Source organism: Hippopotamus amphibius, chromosome 13, assembly GCF_030028045.1.
Source record: "Hippopotamus amphibius kiboko isolate mHipAmp2 chromosome 13, mHipAmp2.hap2, whole genome shotgun sequence".
NCBI lineage: Eukaryota > Metazoa > Chordata > Mammalia > Artiodactyla > Hippopotamidae > Hippopotamus > Hippopotamus amphibius.
The window spans coordinates 88,438,962-88,457,776 of record NC_080198.1 but is presented as its reverse complement, the minus strand read 5'-3'; the positions used below and the strand labels follow the sequence as shown (position 1 = coordinate 88,457,776).

The window sequence follows — 18,815 nt, the reverse complement described above, 5'->3', positions numbered from 1 at the left end:
TGAGGGTCTTTGTGTTGATTGTTTTGTATTTTCTACATAGGCAATAGTGTCATCTATGAGCAAAGAGTTTTATGTCTTCCTTCCCACTGTGTATACCTTTTATTTCCTTTGTCTTACTGCATTAGCTAGAACTTCCAGTACAATTTGAAAATGAGTGATGAGAAGGGACATCCTTGCCTTGTACCTGACCTTAGTAAATATGCTTCAAGTTTCTCACCATTAAGTTAGCTACAGATTGTTTGTAGATATTCTTTATCCAGTTGAGGAAATACCTCGTTATTCCTAGTTTGTTGAGAGTTTTTTTTTTTTTTTTTAACATGAATGGGCACTGGATTTTGTCAAATGCTTTTTCTGTATCTATCATATGATCATGTGATTTTTTTAATCTGATAAGATGGATTACATTAATTGATTTTTGAATGTTGAAGTGTCACTGCATACCTGGAATAAACCCCACTCAGTCATAGTGTATAATTCTTTTCATACATTTTAAAATTTAACTTATTAATATTGTATTGAGGATTTTTGCATCTCTATTCATGAGGGATACAGATCCACAGTTTTATTTTCTTGTAACATCATTGTCTGGTTTTTGTAGTAGGATAATTCTGGTCTCATAGAATCAGCCAACTATTCTTCCTGTCTCTGTTAACTTCCAAAATTTTCAGATTGTATCCTAGGCCTTCCACCTCAGTTCACTAACCATAACTTTCTTAAAATCAACCCTGTCTCCTCCATGTAATTGCCCTGAACTAAGTGGAATCAAGATGTTGATTTCTCATAGACATCTTATTTATGCAAGCAATCACATACTCCGTTTATAATATGTTCTATAATATCATATCAAAATTCAATGCACACATAGTCTTACAAGATATTACAATTGGAGGAACTTGTAAAGGGCACACAAGTTCCCTCTACTTTTTTTTTACAACTGCATGTGAATTTACAATAATTTAAAAATAAAAGGTTTAATTAAAACTATAATGCCCTTACTTTTTCTTTCTCTCTTCCTTTCTCTCTTTAACTACATTATCCTTTTAAATATACATGTGTAATTTTATATGCAAGAATAAAAACACTTCCTGTGACTCTACTTTGTTTACTCTGCCAAACTTTTCAATTAATTCTCTTTTTATTGTGATTTCAGGGAGGAAGAGACTATATTTTTAGTAAAAGGATACACATTAAGTTGTTTAGAAGAAACTGTGTAGTATATAATAATCTCCCAAGTATCTTGGCTCTTTCTTGTGCTATGCTTAGAATACCAGAAATCCTTCTAGATTGTAAAACAAATGGAGGAAAAAGCCAACTAAGTCCCTCTCTCCACTTCTACTTCCTACTCAATCTAGTCCTTTCCCCTGTAGAGTCCCTCAGCTCCTGTGGTCAAACTTCTCAGTAATAGAACTTCACAGAGTGAGTACAGAGATAAAAGCCAGGCTGAAAATATGAAAACAAAAGCTGCCCAGAAAGTCAGAAAGCACAGCACTTTATTTTAGTTGCTATATTAAATAAAAACCAAAAAAAAAAAAATCAAAGCAATTCCTGCTCACTGTAATTGAGATGCTTGGAGCAATGACTCAAATGTATTTGAATTTCTGATTCTGCTTTGTTCTGACTTTTCTGAGCTAATGTGCTGACTTTAAAACACTATACTCATGCTGGAAATCTGCTTGAAACATTGATACATGTATTCTTCAATCCTCTAAAAATACTGATTTTCATAGTTACTAAGATCACATCACAATGAAGAATCCCATGATCTATATGGCCAGGTTAGAACTCCATGTTTTTTAAGATCAAAGTCTTCATTTTCACCCTCTTTGTGGAATCTCAACATTTATTACATAATCTGGGCCATTGTTCCTCCATTATAAGGTCAAATAATTGATGTCACATTAGAAAAGTAAAAAAAACAAAAAACAAAAACAACAGCATCAAAGAAACTGAACAAATTCAATGAAGTTTTCCTTACTTTTTAAAAAGTTCGTCTATCAGGTTGGAAAAGGCTGTAGTTGTGGAACGTTAAATTTAAAAATAAAAATCACATAGTTAAATGGTGCTGCCAAGCACAAGGTCACTGTGTTAATATATAACATGTAACTGACACTGAGTCATCACTGTCCATGTTCTGACTTTCCCTGGGAGGGACCTTTCTGTTTTGTCATCTTGGAAGACAGTTTGCTGTCAGATTGGATTCAGATTTAGTTGGGTTTGGAAGTGATAACATCAGTATTCTAGCATATGAAACTTCTTTTTGTAGGTAAGAAAATCTCTTACCTTTGCTTCTTCAGAAGGCCTCAGCTCAAAAAATAAGGGATTTTAAAAAATCCGTGTGCTACAGTTTTATGTTGGAAACTCTCCCCTGTGTCATTACATTTATAAGCCCCTCATAAGCTCCATTTTAGGGCAACTTCATTTTTCTCCAATGTTTATAATCTATAGTCCAGATCAAAACCTGCTGGGCCAAGTGAGGAGATAAAAGAATGCATTTTCCATTTCAGTGCAGGGGTTGGAAAGCACAAAATTGGAAAAGAGAGACGTGATACACAAATATGTTTTAATATCTAGGAAAGTTATCCCTTTAGCCTGGGTAACATGGTCGCGCTCATCATCTCACTTCCTAGAACTGAGATGCATAAACCACTATTTTAATTTGCTTTTATCTGTAAAAATAAGCAACAAAATTTCAGTGGCTGTGATTATTATAATGATGCTATAAACCTCTCTAATGAAATGCCAGAGATGTGGGGCAACTTTATGCATAGATGAACTAAGCATAGATGAACACTGCTGTGCGTATCAGTACGGGGCCATGAATCCTGGACTCCAAAGAATAAATACGAGGTCAGAAAGGAAGCATATATCACGGAAACACGTAATTTATTAATAGGCAGTTATTTAGGGTACTTTAGATACAGACAATGCCGTTGATTACATGAGTTAATTAATAATTAATTTTAGACCATTTGGAGTACACAAAGACATGTGAGACATCTTTTGCCATCAAAAGACTAAGAATTAGAGGTGACAAGACTCATAGCTATGAAAAGATAACTTGTAATGCAAAGCAACAATTGATAAGTGCAGACAATAAATGAGATTGGAGTTCACAGAAGGGACAGATCACTTCCAGGAAGATTAAGTAGGCAATATTTCATGGAGAATGTAATATTTTAGTTGAATATGCAAATTAAAAGATTAAATGTTTGTCAAGTGTCTATTGTATGCAAAGCCCTTTGCTGAGTTCTGCATGGAAATCATGGAAATTTATGTCATGGTCCTGCCCTAAAAGAATTTATAATATGATCAAGAAAATGACTCATAAACACATAAGAAGCCAAGTAACAATCAAAGATGCATGTCAAGGCGATGCTAGAAATGATCACGACAGAAGGCAGGATGTGATTAGTTATGCTAATTACTTGTGCAGCAAACAATTGTGTTAGACCTTAGCCGAAGGAGACTCTTCTTTCTCAAACCTGTTACCAGCGTTTGACAGGAAAGCTTTCCCTCTCTGTGTCCCGGGACGGCACATAAGCCTGGTTTGCCCCCTACTATTCCAACAGCTCCTCCTCAGTCTCCTTTGCTGGTTGATCTTTACCTGTGAACACTGAAGTAGCTCAGGGCTCAGTCTGTGGGCCTCTTCCCTCTTTTGTCTCCCTTCCCTCTGTTGAAGATCTGATCTGGTTTCGTGCCTTTAAATCCCGTCCACATGCTGATGGTTGACAAATCTATATCTCCAGCCTGGACGTTTTCCCTGAAGGTTAGCTCTGCTTGTATCCAGATCCCCACTCAAACCTCTACGTGGTTGTCTACAAAGCATCTCAGATCTAACATGTTAAAACAGAGTTCCTAATTTTCCCTTTAAAATTTGCTCCGCTTGCAGTCTTTCTCACCTCAGCCCCATTCTTACAGTTACTTGGGCAAAACCCTTGGCGTCATTCTTGACTTTTTCTCTCAAACCCTCTATCAAATCTATCAGCAAATTCTATTAGCTCTGCCTTCAAAATTTATCCAGAATCAGACCACTTCTCACCTCTTCCTTTACTTCCATTCTGATTCAAAAACCAACCAGTAACCACCTAGATTATTATACCTTCCTCCTGACTCACCTCTCTTCTCCATCCTTGTCTCAACCAAGCAGCCAGAGTGATTGTTTTTAAAATATCAGTCAGATCATGTCCCTCTTCTACTCAAAACCCTCCAAAATAGATCAAAACCTAACATGTTTATGTGACCTAGGTGGTCCTACATGAGCTGGTCCCTCATTCTCTCTGACCTCACCTATTTCCACGTTCTGGCCTTCTCGGTGTTCCACGAGCAAACCAGGAGCACTACTGTTGCAAGCCCCTTGCTCTTGCTGGTTTTTTTTTGCCCTGAATGTTCTTCCCCAAGATAACTTCATGGCTTGCTCCTTCACCTCCTTCAAGCCTTTACTCAGTAAAGTATCCCTTGGCCACCTCACTCTGTCTTACACTGAGTTCCCTCAGAAGCAGATCCAGATAGAAGGATTTTAGAGCAATTTATTTGGGAGATGACACCTGGAACAGCAATAAAGGAATAAGAAAATGAGACAGGGAAGGAAAGGAAGACAAGAGAGGGTACCTTTGTGAGCAGATTACCTCTGTGGCCACCTGGGGCTTGTAACCCACTGGGAGCTTCAGGATGCTACACAGAACACACCTGAGGGGTGTCCCATGGGAGGGGAATTCATGCACCAATTCCTGTTAGACATTGCTTGAGGGGGGTGCCCCTAGTCTTTTGTTGTGCTATTGAAAATTAGAACATTGCAATTGTGTTATTAAGTGGAAAAAGAATTGGTCAATATTGAGCCAGTCCTTTCTAATATTACTAATTTCTTTCAGATATTAGATCTGAATGTTTTGCTGAAAAGGTTAACAGTTTTGTTTGGTTCCTTGGTTGGTTGGTTTGGGCTGGTTTGTTTTTATACCTAATAAGCTCTGAGTATGCAGGGAGAAAAAGGATAAACACGCACATGAGTATATATACACACACACAATAAATACTCGTGATCAAAGCACAAAAATGTTTACCCCATCTCTTGTGCTCAACCAGAAGCCCTTAAAAATAATTTTGTGGCTGACTTGGGTGCATAAAAATTTACACATTTTTCTTATAATTTCACTGGTTGTTTCAAACAATTTCCAAATTATTTTCTCCTGTGTTTCCACAATATAACTGTTTATTCTAAAAGAATTTCTAAAGGGTCACAAAACTTACTAACTCTTCAGCTCAGAGGGCTATTCCTAGAAGTACTATTTGTCCTCTGAGTCATATAAAATTCCAAGTAGGAAAGGACTGAGAGTCCTAAGACCACCTCCAACTCCCACCAAGGAACTCTGTTCTGCCTGTCCCTGAGTTAAGGCAGGTAAGAGAAACAAAGTAGGGACCCTAGGTCTACTCTCTACCTTTTATCCAAGGATATCAATATAAGCACCTTCCTTTTCTATTATTAGTCAAAACAAAGTTTGGGATGAAATTCCCAATCCTCTTCCTTTTCCAGAGACTTTCGAAAGTTCTCACATTTGACCACAGTCCCTGGTCTGGCCTTCACTCACCTCTCTTGGCTCTGTTTCTCCTCTTTCTCATGCTGAGAAGTCTGTCCCAGGGTCCCAGCCTTACTTTCTTCAAAGGGACAGACATCCCTGCACTGATACAAGCCTGTCCACATCAATATCTTTTGGCCTGGAATGTTTCCGGGCAGGTGTCAGGTCACTTGGGCATTTAGCTGCATGATTAGTTAAAAGGCTTGCTGTCTAGCTGTGATATTGAATCAACTTGCAGTTTGACTCAATTAGCCAGTTTAGAATCTAGTTTCACAGCAGGAAGGTTCACACAGACAAATCAGTAGTTTTGAGAAACCTGATGAAATAATGGCTAGTTTACCCTGAAAAGCTTTGTAGTCTAGAAGCCAACTGCCTGAGTGAATTAGGTAATTATCCTAGCCCTGTGGTTGCCAGGGCCTTCTGCCAACATCCTCTTTTCCTACTGGCTGCAATTTCTGTCTCAGAAGACTTCCTCCCCTCAGTTGCCTTACTGAAAAATAAAACTAGACCTGGTTCTTCCCTCTCAGAACACCCTCATTGGGTCCCCACTTCTTAGAGGTTTTTGGTTTGGTTTGGTTTGGTTTTGCTTTGTTGTTTTTTTAAATACGTTTCCACCTTTCCTCCACTCTCACCTTACTTGTTACAGTTAAGATCTTAATATCATTGGGCTTTTAGGTTTCAACATTAATGATGGAACAAACTAACTTAGTGAATACATCCAGGTCTCACCATAATGCTGTGCATGGAACTGCCTTATAGAAAGGATAGATGGGACGCAGGTTTTGTTAGACTGAGTCAGATGATGTCCAAGGTGGATTTCCTCTATACGAATTCTAATAACTTACTGCCAAACCACACCAAATAGAAATATTGAAGTCTTTTCTAGAAACAATTTCCAGAGAAGCATTTGCTTGGTGGCAGTCACCATGGTCCTCAAATGCAATGCTATTTATTTTCTTCCTTCTTCTACAATTGTTGTATATATATTTGGAACATTAAAGTTGTGTGATTTTGATCATCAAATTAGAAGCTTAAAAATATATTTCCAAACTGAGGTTAGGACAGTAATATCCAACTGAGGGTTTTTTATCCCTTGGTTATTAGAAGAAAATAGTGTTTGTAATTGCTGCTATAATTTGCCAAGGCTTGTTAAAAGCCTTAGGAAACAATAACTTTAGCTCAACAATTACGCTTAAGAAATTTATCATAAGGAAATAATCATGGGTGCAAACAAGGCTTTAGCCAGGAGAGCTGCTTATCGTAGTGGAAATGGCAATTTATCTAGATTTCAAAGATTTAATGACTGGTTAAGTAGACTACAGTATTTCCACATAATGTTGACATTTAAAATGGTGCAATTGCGGAAAAGTAATGACATGGAAAGATGTTTACGTTATGCTAAGTTAAAAAAAAAAACCCAAATTTTAAAACATTATTTAAAGTATATAAATGTGTTGTACAGATGTACACACACACACAGAACAACAATTAGGCAGGACATACCTCACAATATTAATGGTTATTTCTGTGTGGTAGAATTATATGCAATTGTATTTTCTTTTACTTACCTACCTAGTTTTAATTACAATGAACATGAACCACTTTTATGAAAATAGTTTATTTTTTTAAAGAGTTTGTTTCTCAACTTCTCTTCAATGTCCACTTTTAAAGGTGTTTGTGGTTGGGGTCTGCACGACAGCTAAGAATGTTTGGTTATTCTTGTCTGTGACTAGGTTTAGGTTGAGTGTCACAGGGCTCATTAAACAGAAGACAAAAAACAGGGATTTCCCAAGGGTGAACCAAGGGGGAAGTGGAGCCTTTGTCAGCAAGTCTTCCAGGTATACTAAAGGCCAAACTGAGCACAGCAGTTTGTCTTTGTAGATAAAATGAAGCAGAAAGCTGTAAAATATCCGCTTAATGTGGTATTCTGAACAACCAAATTAGGTGATTTTGATTTTTTTCTTTAAACTACTTTTGAGCTCCTCATACTTATTGTTCAGAGCCCAGTAAAAAACAAGAATATTTACTGATAGCTCCCACAGACAAAATAGATCATTTGAATTGTAGGCACTCAATTCAATTCAAGCTGTCAAACTTTGAGTTCTAGATGTGAACCTAGCACTGTATTAGACACAGTAGGGTATTCAAGTAACTCACAAAGACAATGTCCTGGAGGAACTCACAGTTTTTACACAAAGAGGGATAAATTAATAAATATCTCAAGTAGATAAAATAGGCTCCAGTATAAGCAATGGGTAATCAAAGCAAGAGTCGTGGAAAAGTAGAAGTGGGAGAGGTTAATTCCAAAGAAGGGAGCAGGAAAGTTTTCTTAGAGGAAGTGAGATTTTGGCTAGAAAAAAGAGAAGTGTATTCGTCCCCTGTTGGTTAGCGGTAACAAGTAAAATTCCAACTAGCTTGAATTTTAAAAAGCAGTTTATTGCCTTCTGTAATAAGGATGTCTTGCTTTAGGCAAGGAAGACCCAGGAGCTAACGTGATGATGTCAGGCTTAGCTTCCCTCTCTTTGTTGATTTTACTACAGTCAAGCTCTCCACAAAGACGACTGCTGAAGATAGAAACTAACACGCTTAGGGCTGACAATCCAGGCCCTTCTATTTCCCAACCATTTATAAAAATCAGTAAAGCTTCCCATTGGCTATGCTTAGGAACCTGCCATCCTAGGTCAATTGTTGTGGCCAGCAGGTCACATGCGCACCCCTGGAGGGAGGGGGCAGGCACCACGCGTGACAATTCCACCAGACCAGGTAGAGCTGGGGAGCTGTGGCTCCTCCCAAAAAAGCAACAGAAAGGACAGAGAGATGGACAAAACTGCTGGACAAATACTACCATTACCACATTGCATTTCCGATGGGTAGGATGTTGTAAGGTTTAGGAGTGCAAAGCATTTGTAAGCAAAGGGAAGCGCTTGGCTGGGATGTAAATGCAGAAAAATGCAAGGAAAGCTTTGAAAACAGTGAGTACAAGGTGCTGGTGGCAACAAAGTAATTTTATACCAATGATTACAGTCTCTGAATTGATAAAATTTTATAAGTGTGTTTTCTTTTACTCAGACATTTATGCCTTGGGAGTTTTGCATACATACAACTATAAGATTAGCAATTATTTAAATGCAATAGAAACTTGCTATTTGAAGTATATCCTGTGAATACTTTTGTGAAGCAAAGAATTAAATTGTCACCCAAAATACTGACCTTTAATTTTTTCTGTTTTGTACTTTCAAATTATTATATATTGAATTTGCTTAGAATAATGTATACTTAAACTAAATCCTTTTTACCAAAAAAATGAATTTTATTTCATTTAAAATTTAACTCGACCTATGCTTAGTATTGCCCATTTCTAGTAAATAATTAATAAAAGTATATAAATGCTTCCTTGAATTTACATCAATAATTATAAAATCATCTATTAGTTTTAAAAGCCTATTTGGATGAGACATTTGTTTGTTCCTTGGCATAGCAGTGACTAAATGTTAATTCATTTCATGATTCAGAGTCTCCATGGGCCTGTGGTGATACGGATGATTGAAACCAGGCCAACTGATGTTTTAATCCTTTCTGTCCTTCAGAAAGAAAAGAAATCAAAACCTATGTTTTTATTATGTAGTATTTGCCGCATTGAACTAAGATTATAGATAGAATACAGGATTAGATCCTTGCTAAATGAATCTAAAATATAAATTAGACAGATATGCAGAATTCTGACCTTGAGAAATAAATTGTAGATGTGACAACTTAGCGAAAACCACAGGAACAAACTAAAAAATCCAAACAGAGATGGCAAAGTATCCTACTATTAGCAATTGCTGGTAATAGACTGTGGCATAGGACTAAAAGGTCAATTTCCAGCTCCATCTCTGTCTTGAACTCCAGAATACCTCTTTCATTTTGCATGAGCTTCCCTATCTTCAAACTGGTTCATATTTTACAGAGCAATTGGAATGATATATGAAATAATAAATGTGCAGCACTTTAAGTTCCTCAGAATGAAGATTCCACAACAAAATGAAATAATAATAGGGTACACTATATGAACTACTTGCTTACAAAGCAAGTAGATTAGGGATGAAATTTTATACTTTAGAAGGGTTCATTTCAAAATATGATTTTAAAAAATATTAAACTACCGCATCTAATAAATCAATCTAGAAAAATTTGGCTCATACAAAACTTTCAAAAAACATATTTTGCACTATGCCAAGTCATGCCTTTATGATTTAATTAATACCTAATACATAAAGAAAATAATGTGTTAAATCAGTGGTGCTCAGAGATATGTGGCATTTGAGCCACTTAAAATTAGGATTAACAAAAAGATTCATATTACTGTTATCTTCCTTTCAGATATTTTATATCTGTAATATTAAACATACTATTTAAACATAGAAATTAAAAGTCTTGAAAATCCATAGATTTTAGGCAGAAGAGCCATGCGTGCCCTATCCTGTTAGAATGAGTGCTGAACAAAGAAACATTTTGTGAGATACTGGGTTAAAGACCCTAAGAGTTAATAATGATTTCATTATTATGAATGAAGTAGGAATATATAGATAATTTCAGAAAACATTTAAAAAATTGAAGAAAAAAGTTGTATAGTCCTATAAAGAAACCAACTCCATGCAATCACACAGAATTTGATTACAAATGAGGCTGGGAGTTTTCTTGAAAACCAGACTGATGATAGGAAGGTGAGGAATTTCCCAAGATGCTTGAAGCACATACATCCAGCCAGATTATATTGCATAGAAAACAACTGACGCAGTCACAAAATTTTAAACAAGGTGCATTGTGAAATACGGCTTCCATGTTTAATAACAGAACATCCTGATCAAAATAATATCCATCTCCAGTATGGAGAACAACAAGAAGAATGGGATCAATGTCAAAAAAGGATGGGATAAAAAATGAGCAGCGTGCCTCCTCCCTCCCTCCTAAATAGACATAGCTGAGAGCATAAAAAAAGAAGCTGGCCTTCATCTCCAGAATTCTTCCAGGTCTGTCTCTTAACCTATTTCTCTTGTGCCCAATTTCCTTTCATTTCTTGGCTCCTTTTTTCTGATGTTTAGCTGAACTCCCTGTCTCTCTCTCACCCCTAATTTTGCCAGCCTCATTCTGGACCAGTAACTCTGCTTATCACCTTGGAAGCTTCTCCATGACTTGTTTATTGATGATTTGGTTACTCACCTATGACCTCATGTACAATAAGCCATGAATAAAAGGCACCTGCTCCTATTCCCTGTGGCAGACCAATGGAGCCTGAACCAAGCTGTTCATGACCCACTAGACACTGTTTGATTATGAAAGGAGGGCTGACTTAAACTTAAGAGAAAGATTTTGAGTAAGATCAAGCAAAATCTGGGCACGTAGTTCATCATACTCTTCTAGGATAGCTTCGGATCACTGACCACCCCTTCTACTAATCATCTAATGCCTGTGACAGAGTTTGGCCTCTACTACAATTCTTGGTACATAGAAGGACTTCAGGAATTATCTAGTGAAAGGATGGAAGGATGAATAAATTATTGTAAGCACCAGCTATAAGATCTAGGAGTGGTTACACTGACTTTTGAGAGTATGCATCAAGTTATAAAATATCATGAATCTTTAATTAGTAGAACATGTTTGGTGAAGATTTCCATTCACATTTCTTTTAAGAAAAAAAAGAAAGCAGGAAACAACTCAGCAAATCTACTTGTCATCACTTTGAGAACATCTGTAGTTTTAAAAGAGCTTTGAAAATAGTCACTTGCCTAGAGTAAGGTCTGACTTCTGCTGTGTAAGCAGTAAAGTGTTCTATATTCATACACGCTAATACGTGCCCTCATAGAGGTCAGTTAATAAAGTACCGATTAGGGAGCCCAAATCTTCGTCACACTCTGGTTCTTACAGGAATATGTAGGTATACACTCAACACATTAAAGCTAAGTCAAAATAAAGAAAAATAGGGAGGTAACAACAGATGCACCATCCCAATTTCTTGCATGAAAAACTGCACATTTCCTCTGGAAATCCCAAGGAAGAATGTTTACAGAAACGGTTGATGGAAGCAGCATGAGCTGGCATATAAAAGGCTTACTGTTTAGCAGGAGAAAACATCCTAAATACTGTGTGTCTCTTTCCATCGGCTGGTGCTCAGTGTTTGTGTTTCTTCAGATTGATCGGCTGGATGTGGATAGCTTGTTTAGCAACATTGAATCGGTGCATCGGGTATCAGCCAAGCTGCTCTCATTGTTGGAAGAGGCCACGACAGACGTGGAACCGGCCATGCAAGTAATCGGTATGTTTATTCTCTTCTCGAGTTCTCCAGTACAACAAGAAATAATATTTTAATGGCCTCCCGTTGCTTTGGTTTTATGTTTCTGACTCACCAAGCTTCCCAGGAGATATATAAATGCTAAACCCATCTTCAGGCTCATTGTAATTACACAAACTCTGTATTTATTTTCAAATGGGTTTACATCCATTTGCTGAAGTCCCTCAGTAGCACTAAGCACACCATTTGCTTTTTAATTTCCAATCTTTCAACCTCTCTGCCTTCCAGATGTTCTCTCATTTGGTTTTATGGCTAACACTTACTTGATTCTTAAAGAATTAAACATTTAAATACTTTAATAGCTTTACTGATTTTAGTCACAATATCTCTTATTTATCTTATGATTAGGAATTCATTTATTTTTGGATTGTAAATTTTTGCATGGAAAGTTTATACAATTATTCAAACACTTAACAACTACTCTTTCCATGCTTTTCCTTTTTTCTCTGTATTATTCACTTTCCAAACACGCTTCTATTCTCAGGCAGTCATAGATTATTTTCTCACTCTGATAAGATTTTGAAAAAAATACAAAGAAATCACTGGAAAAGTGCTGGGTCAAAGTTTTGTTCTCTCCATTTTCTCCATCATTGGCCATTTGTTTATTCATTTACCCAATGAATAGCTATTAAGCAGCAGCGTGTGTGGTGATTCTTGGGAACTTCAAAGGGATGTTGTGAACTCCTTGAAGGCAGTTGCCACAACGCAAGATATCACAGACACAGTGCCATGGAGGCTAAGAATTCTTTAAAATGTGTTGTAATCATTTTTCTATTTCACACCTAATATGCAATGTACGCTCATTACAAAATATTAAAACAATTCGGGAGTACACAGCGTCAGTTACCCCTCCAATGTGACTAACATCCCCTTAAGTAACCACTGTTATCGGTTTCACGTAGATCCCTTCTTTGAGACACACACAGAGACACAAACACACACTCATACCTTATATCTTTATTTATCCTCATTATGTCTTTGTTAATGGGAATCTGAGTATAAAAATGGCATGAAACTGATTTTGTTTCGTATTTAAGGAAGATCCAAAGTCTAATAAGCAAAGCTGATCAAATATCCCTGCTATGTACTAAATGCTTGTGTTCCCCTCAAATTCATATGTTAAAGCTGTAATCCCAACATGATGGTATTAGGGGGTAAGACCTTTGGGAGGTAATTTAGGTTTAGATGGAGTCATGAGGGGATTGACCCATAATGGAGTTAGTGTCCTTATAAGGAGAGAAGGAGATCCCAGAGTTCCCTCTCCACCATATAAGGACTCAGGAAGGCGGGCGTCTGATAGCCAGGAAGGAAGTCCTCACCAGGAACCGAATCTACTGGCACCTTGATCTTGGACTTCTCGGTCTCCAGAACTGTGAGAAATAAATGTCTGTTGCTTAAGCCACCCAATCTATGTTATTTTGTTATGACAGTCCAAGCTGACTAATATAGTTTCCAAAAAATTGCAAAAATAATTTCTAAAGGAAGGACTCTATCCATTATTACTCTCGTGTGGATTCATTGGCCATTCATTTATTCACTTAATGAATAGTTAACAGGCAGCAGCATGTGCAATAAGTAAGGTGTTGTATGACATTGTTAGGGATCAAAAGATGAGAGAGATCATCTTTTGATGATCTTCAAAAGTTTGCAAATAGCCCCTTGAGTTGAAGACACTTGTGTAATACATCATCAGAGTATTTTCTACACTAGCACAGAACTTCAGGGGATCAAGAGAATACTTCTGTATGGGGAATCAGAGAAGAATTCTTGAAGATGTTACTTGGGCTTAAAGTACAGATCAGATTTCAGCAAGTGAGGTCCAGGTTGGGAAGACTAAGTAGAAGTAACAGCATGAAGAAAACCATGGACAGGAAGAGCCAAGCGTTTAGGAAATGGTGAGGGACCAAGTCAAGCTGGAGTGAAGGGTTCATGTAAGGGAGGAGTGAGAAATAAATCTGTAAGTGTAGAATAGGGACAGCCCGTACTTGGAATCAAGGTTTGGAATTTACCCTGCAGGTGATGAGGAGCCATTAAGAGTTTTTCAGCAAGGATGTAATGAGACACAAAAGTTTCTGGAGAAAGGAAACTATGAAGAGAATGGATAGAAGGAGAATATGAGTAAATATGTCATTATAGATAATTTAGCCATGTGGTAACCAGCATCTAGGCTAAGGTGGATAAAGTGAGACTAGCAAACAGGGGGTTAGATTTAAGAGAAATGTGGAAAAAATCACAAACAACATGTAGAGTGGTTGCATTTGCTAGAGTCAAAAACAATTCCAGGTTTAAGGGGTCATGTATCCTGATTTGCCTAGAACATCCTGGTTTTAGCCTATTCAAGCATTCAGTCCAGTTTAGCATTTGTCCTGGATTTTCTCCTTTTTAAAGGAAGATCCTTATTAATAGTTGCATCACAAGAGATTTGGTAAGACCTCTGTACTGTACTTCAATTTCCAACATGGCCCCTCCTAGCAGCGTGTAAGAGGCAGGTGCATTTGACAGAGACTCACAAGGTAACCTCTGAAAGAGAGCCCATCTCTCCTTTCCCAACTTTTTCTAGTCTCAAGGATACTTACATCTTCCTTTGAAGTATAGCAGACAGGGTACTGGCTGATAAAATGATGACTTTTGGGCATGAGCAGCTAGCAACAGCTAGTTGCTTCCTGTTTTGATGGTCGTGGGAGATGTATTTGAAGCTATAAATCCTGCTGTCCATAGGAGAGCCTCTAGTTATGACCCATGCTGAGTGGCCCATGTCATGACCAGTGGGAGGCATGAAGCCATCAGGATGATAGTCAAGGGGTTTAGTGGGACATGTAGGGAATTAAAGGTTAGGTGCAAGTAAAATATGTGTGGGAAGTGGAGGCTGAGCTGTCCTGCTACAGAGTGCCTGGAAGCTGTTGCTACAGTAGTTTGGTTATTTATCGTATGATAAATATCAACTTTTTATTGTCTGGTTATGCTTATTTTATTTTGCAATAAACCCTTTCAAAAGTAAGAGTTTAATGTATGCACATTTAATAAAAATTAAGTATTGCTTTTTTATTCCTCAAGAAAGTTGATGGTCAACTTATACCACACAAAATACCATTCACTAGGGGGCCTTTAATGCTGTCACCGACCCATAAGACAATCAGAAGACAGAAAGCTGCTGAAGAAGTAGCAACATCTACATCAAAAGTTAGTCATTATTTTTAAAAGACCATGCTCATGGGGCTTCCTAGGTGGCGCAGTGGTTGAGAATCCGCCTGCCAATGCAGGGTACAGGGGTTCGATCCCTGCTCCAGGAAGATCCCACATGCCGCAGAGCAACTAAGCCCGTGTGCCACAACTATTGAGCCTGCACTTTAGAGCCCATGAGCCACAACTATTGAGCCCATGTGCTGCAACTACTGAAGCCCACACACCTAGAGCCTGTGCTCCACAACAAGAGAAGCCACAGCAATAAGGAGCCCACGCACCACAACGAAGAGTAGCCCCCTCTCACCACAACTAAAAAGAAAGCCCATGCACAGCAAAAAAGACCCAACACAGCCAATAAAATAAATAAATTAATTAATTAGTTAATTAATTTAAAAAAAAGATCATGCTCATTATTTTAAGACGTACAGTGGTCCCTCAGTATCCCCAGGGATTGGTTCCAGGACCTTCTTGGATACCAAAATCCTCAGATACTCAAATTCCTGATGTAAAATGATGCAGTATTTGCACATAACCTATGCAAACCTCCCGTAGGCTTTAAATCATTTCTAGATTACTTATAATACCTAATGCAATGTAAATGCAATATAAATAGTTGCCAGTGCCTGAAAATTCAAGTTTTCCTTTTTGGAACTTTCTGGGTTGTTTTTTTTTTTATGAATATTTTCTATCTAAGGTCAATTGAATTCATGAATGGGGAACTCATGGGTACAGAGGACCAACTGTACTTGGCATTTGGCTTTTGCTGTCCATGCTTTTGTTCATGCTGCTACTTCCAGCTGGAATCTTTTTCCCAACCTGAAATCCACTTGTTGAAATCTGACCTATACCTTTAAGTCCAAGTGCATGTAACTAACAAATGAAACTGCAGAAGGTGTGTTTACATATCACTACATGCAGCATGGCTTCACTTGTGTCAAATGACAGTTATCCTAAGTTAATTTCTCTCATTTCTAATTCCAAGTTTTCTTGGGCCTGTGAGAAATGTAAAGCAATGGCTATTAATGAGTTGACACTATTAGCAGAAGATTTTGCAAACAGTTAAATTATGACAGTTTTATAATAGTGTGAGCAGATGAATTAAACAGAAAATCAGTTAATTCCAATTATGATTCAAAAATGTTTAATCCAATTCACAGAATCAAAGAAAAGCTTATGGAAGTTTATTGTGTCAAAGGTGAATTTTCTGACCAGATTGTAAATTCTACTGTAACTTTAAAAATTAAATTTATGAGTGCAAATTATAATACGAATACATATATATATATAGGTGGAGTATCACAGTAAAAGAATGCTTTTACTAAAATAAGAAATTTATAGAGCAGAAATGTGCTTGGGATTGATTGTGGTGCGTATGTAATAACGCTGTGATACTCTATTAATTCAAATGGTAACTGTAGTCAAAATTCACACATAGTTTTACATATACAAAATTAGAGCGAACTGTATATAATATTTAGAGGATATGCACACTTTTTTTTGGTGTTGGTCACTAATCGGCTTTAGAAATTGCATTTTGTTCAAAATTAGCTAGAAGTCTTTAGTTAAGATATTTAACAAACAGACGGAAAAGTAACTTCAGCTTTTTAGTCTTTATAACTGCAATTATTGAAAACAAAACTGCAAATAGGAAGACACTGAAATTTATCTCTATGAAAACAAGGAATTAGCTAAAAAAATAATTAAACAATGAGAGTTCATATTGTGTAAAAGATTTAATTTTGAAAATTTTTAATTGTATTTTTGAAGATGACTTATGAAAAGAAGCTTGAGATGGAGCTCCTATTTAATAGGATAAAGTTATATCTTGTACCAGATTTTACAATACCTATATTTGGAAAAATATTCAAAAATCAAAAATAGAAACAACTTGTTTGATGAGCTTTACTTTGTAAAAAGGAAGAAAGAAAAGAATCAAAATGGAGGCAAGAAAATAGCTTTGAAAATATTTAAGCTCAAATATTTACATATTTTAATATAGAGAGGTATATAATCAGAATTTTAATATCTTCCATTTAGTAGAATTTTTTCGGAGCTTGTTAGGTGCCTCTGTCCTAGGAGGAGAGTATTTTCACAATTAAAAGTATTATGGTTTATATATTTGAGCAGCCAAATAAATAATGCTAGTATTGGATTTTAACCCATAGAATAGAGTCCATACTGATGTAAATAATTGAGGAGAAAGGAAAGCTCTTCCTTACAATAAATTTGAGTGAATAAATAGAGAGGGAAAGAAGAAAATAGAAAATCACCATTAGGTAAACACTATAGTCAATATTGTTACAGAAAAATCCACTGATTGATGCTAGATTTAGTGGATGAAAGTTTGAGGAGAAATATAGTTTCATAGTTTCAAAGTGTCTCCTAAGCAAGTAGTAACCTCAAAGGGAAAGATGGTAACTTTTCAGTGAGAAACCAGGCAAAGAGTACCTTAACCAAGTGAGTGATCAAGGTCAAAAGTACCAGGATATAACACACTCATATTATGAACCTTGTGGTACAATGCACTGAGGGGGACACAACATTATATCTGTGGTGCTTTTTCCCCAAATATGTGCACTTGTGTCCAACCACAAGAAAATATTAGACAGCAGCAAACTCAGATGAGGGACACTCAAAAAATAAGAAGACTAAGGAGGAGTAAGAAATAAATGCAAATGGGAGCCTGGATAGATTCTACTGATAGGACAGAAAAAGAACGTTAGTGTCAAAATCCAAGCAAGGTCTTCAGTTTAGTTAATAGTATTAAAACAAAGTTCATTTCCTTTTTCTGACAATTATACAATGGTGATGTAAGATGTTAACATTGGGGAAGACGAGTGAGGGATATTTGGAAACTCTTGATGCTATTTTTGCAATTTTCCTATATGCATAAAATTAATTCAAAACATTTAAAATGCTGTGGCTTGCAGAGAAAACAATTGAAAATGCTCATAATTTTAACATTACTAATTATAAATTGCAATATTGAGGAAGATTAGAGAAAATGTATGAAAAAAATTAAACTAGTAAGGCCATATCTGAAAAAAGTTGGAGGCATATTTTAATTTCCCTACTCTTTATATCTGGCCTAGCCTCATGACTTGCTTTGACCAATAAAATGTGGCAAAATCATGTTCTACAGCAAGCTTGTGACAGCTACTCTCTGCTCAGGGAGAGAGAAGGCTCAAACTACCCGGTCATTCCAATTAACACAGTCAAGGCCTTGGACATGTGAGTAAGGCCCTCTTCAGCCAGCCAGTCTCATGCTACAGACTACAAACGTATCAATAAAACCCCATCAACACCACATGGATGCAAGCCATCCCAGCTGAGCTCTACTCAAATTATCAACCTGGAGAATTATAAGCAAATAAACAGTGTTATTTTAAGCCTAAAGTTTTTTGTTTTTTGTTTTCTTTTTGGAGAGGGAATTTTTTTTTCTGCAGCAAGAGCTAACTCATACAGATTCACAGAGAAGAAATTAATTCATTCCCCTCAAATGATGAAGAAAAACTTGATTTAGAAGGTGACTTTTGAACTTGGACTTGAAGGATTCAGAAAGGTGGAGATTTAAGCAAAAGACTTCCCAAACAACAAATGGCACAGAGGCCTCAAGACAGGAGAGTGTGGAAAGTTCATATAAAGGAGAGCAATTCAATGTGGCTGGAGAAGAGTGACAAGGAGGTATAGCCATGACCCATATAAGGTAGCCATATCAATGGAGTTCACGG

At 36.8% G+C, this 18,815-nt stretch overlaps 1 protein-coding gene across 1 annotated transcript in view; it reads left to right on the top strand.

Moving 5' to 3' along the window:
- Nucleotides 1-18,815, top strand: part of ARHGEF38 (Rho guanine nucleotide exchange factor 38) — a 129,929-nt gene that overhangs the window by 48,995 nt on the left and 62,119 nt on the right. The window contains exon 3 of the mRNA XM_057706876.1: nt 11,742-11,865. Coding sequence (XP_057562859.1) covers nt 11,742-11,865 — 124 coding nt within the window. The remainder of the gene's footprint in view (nt 1-11,741; nt 11,866-18,815) is intronic.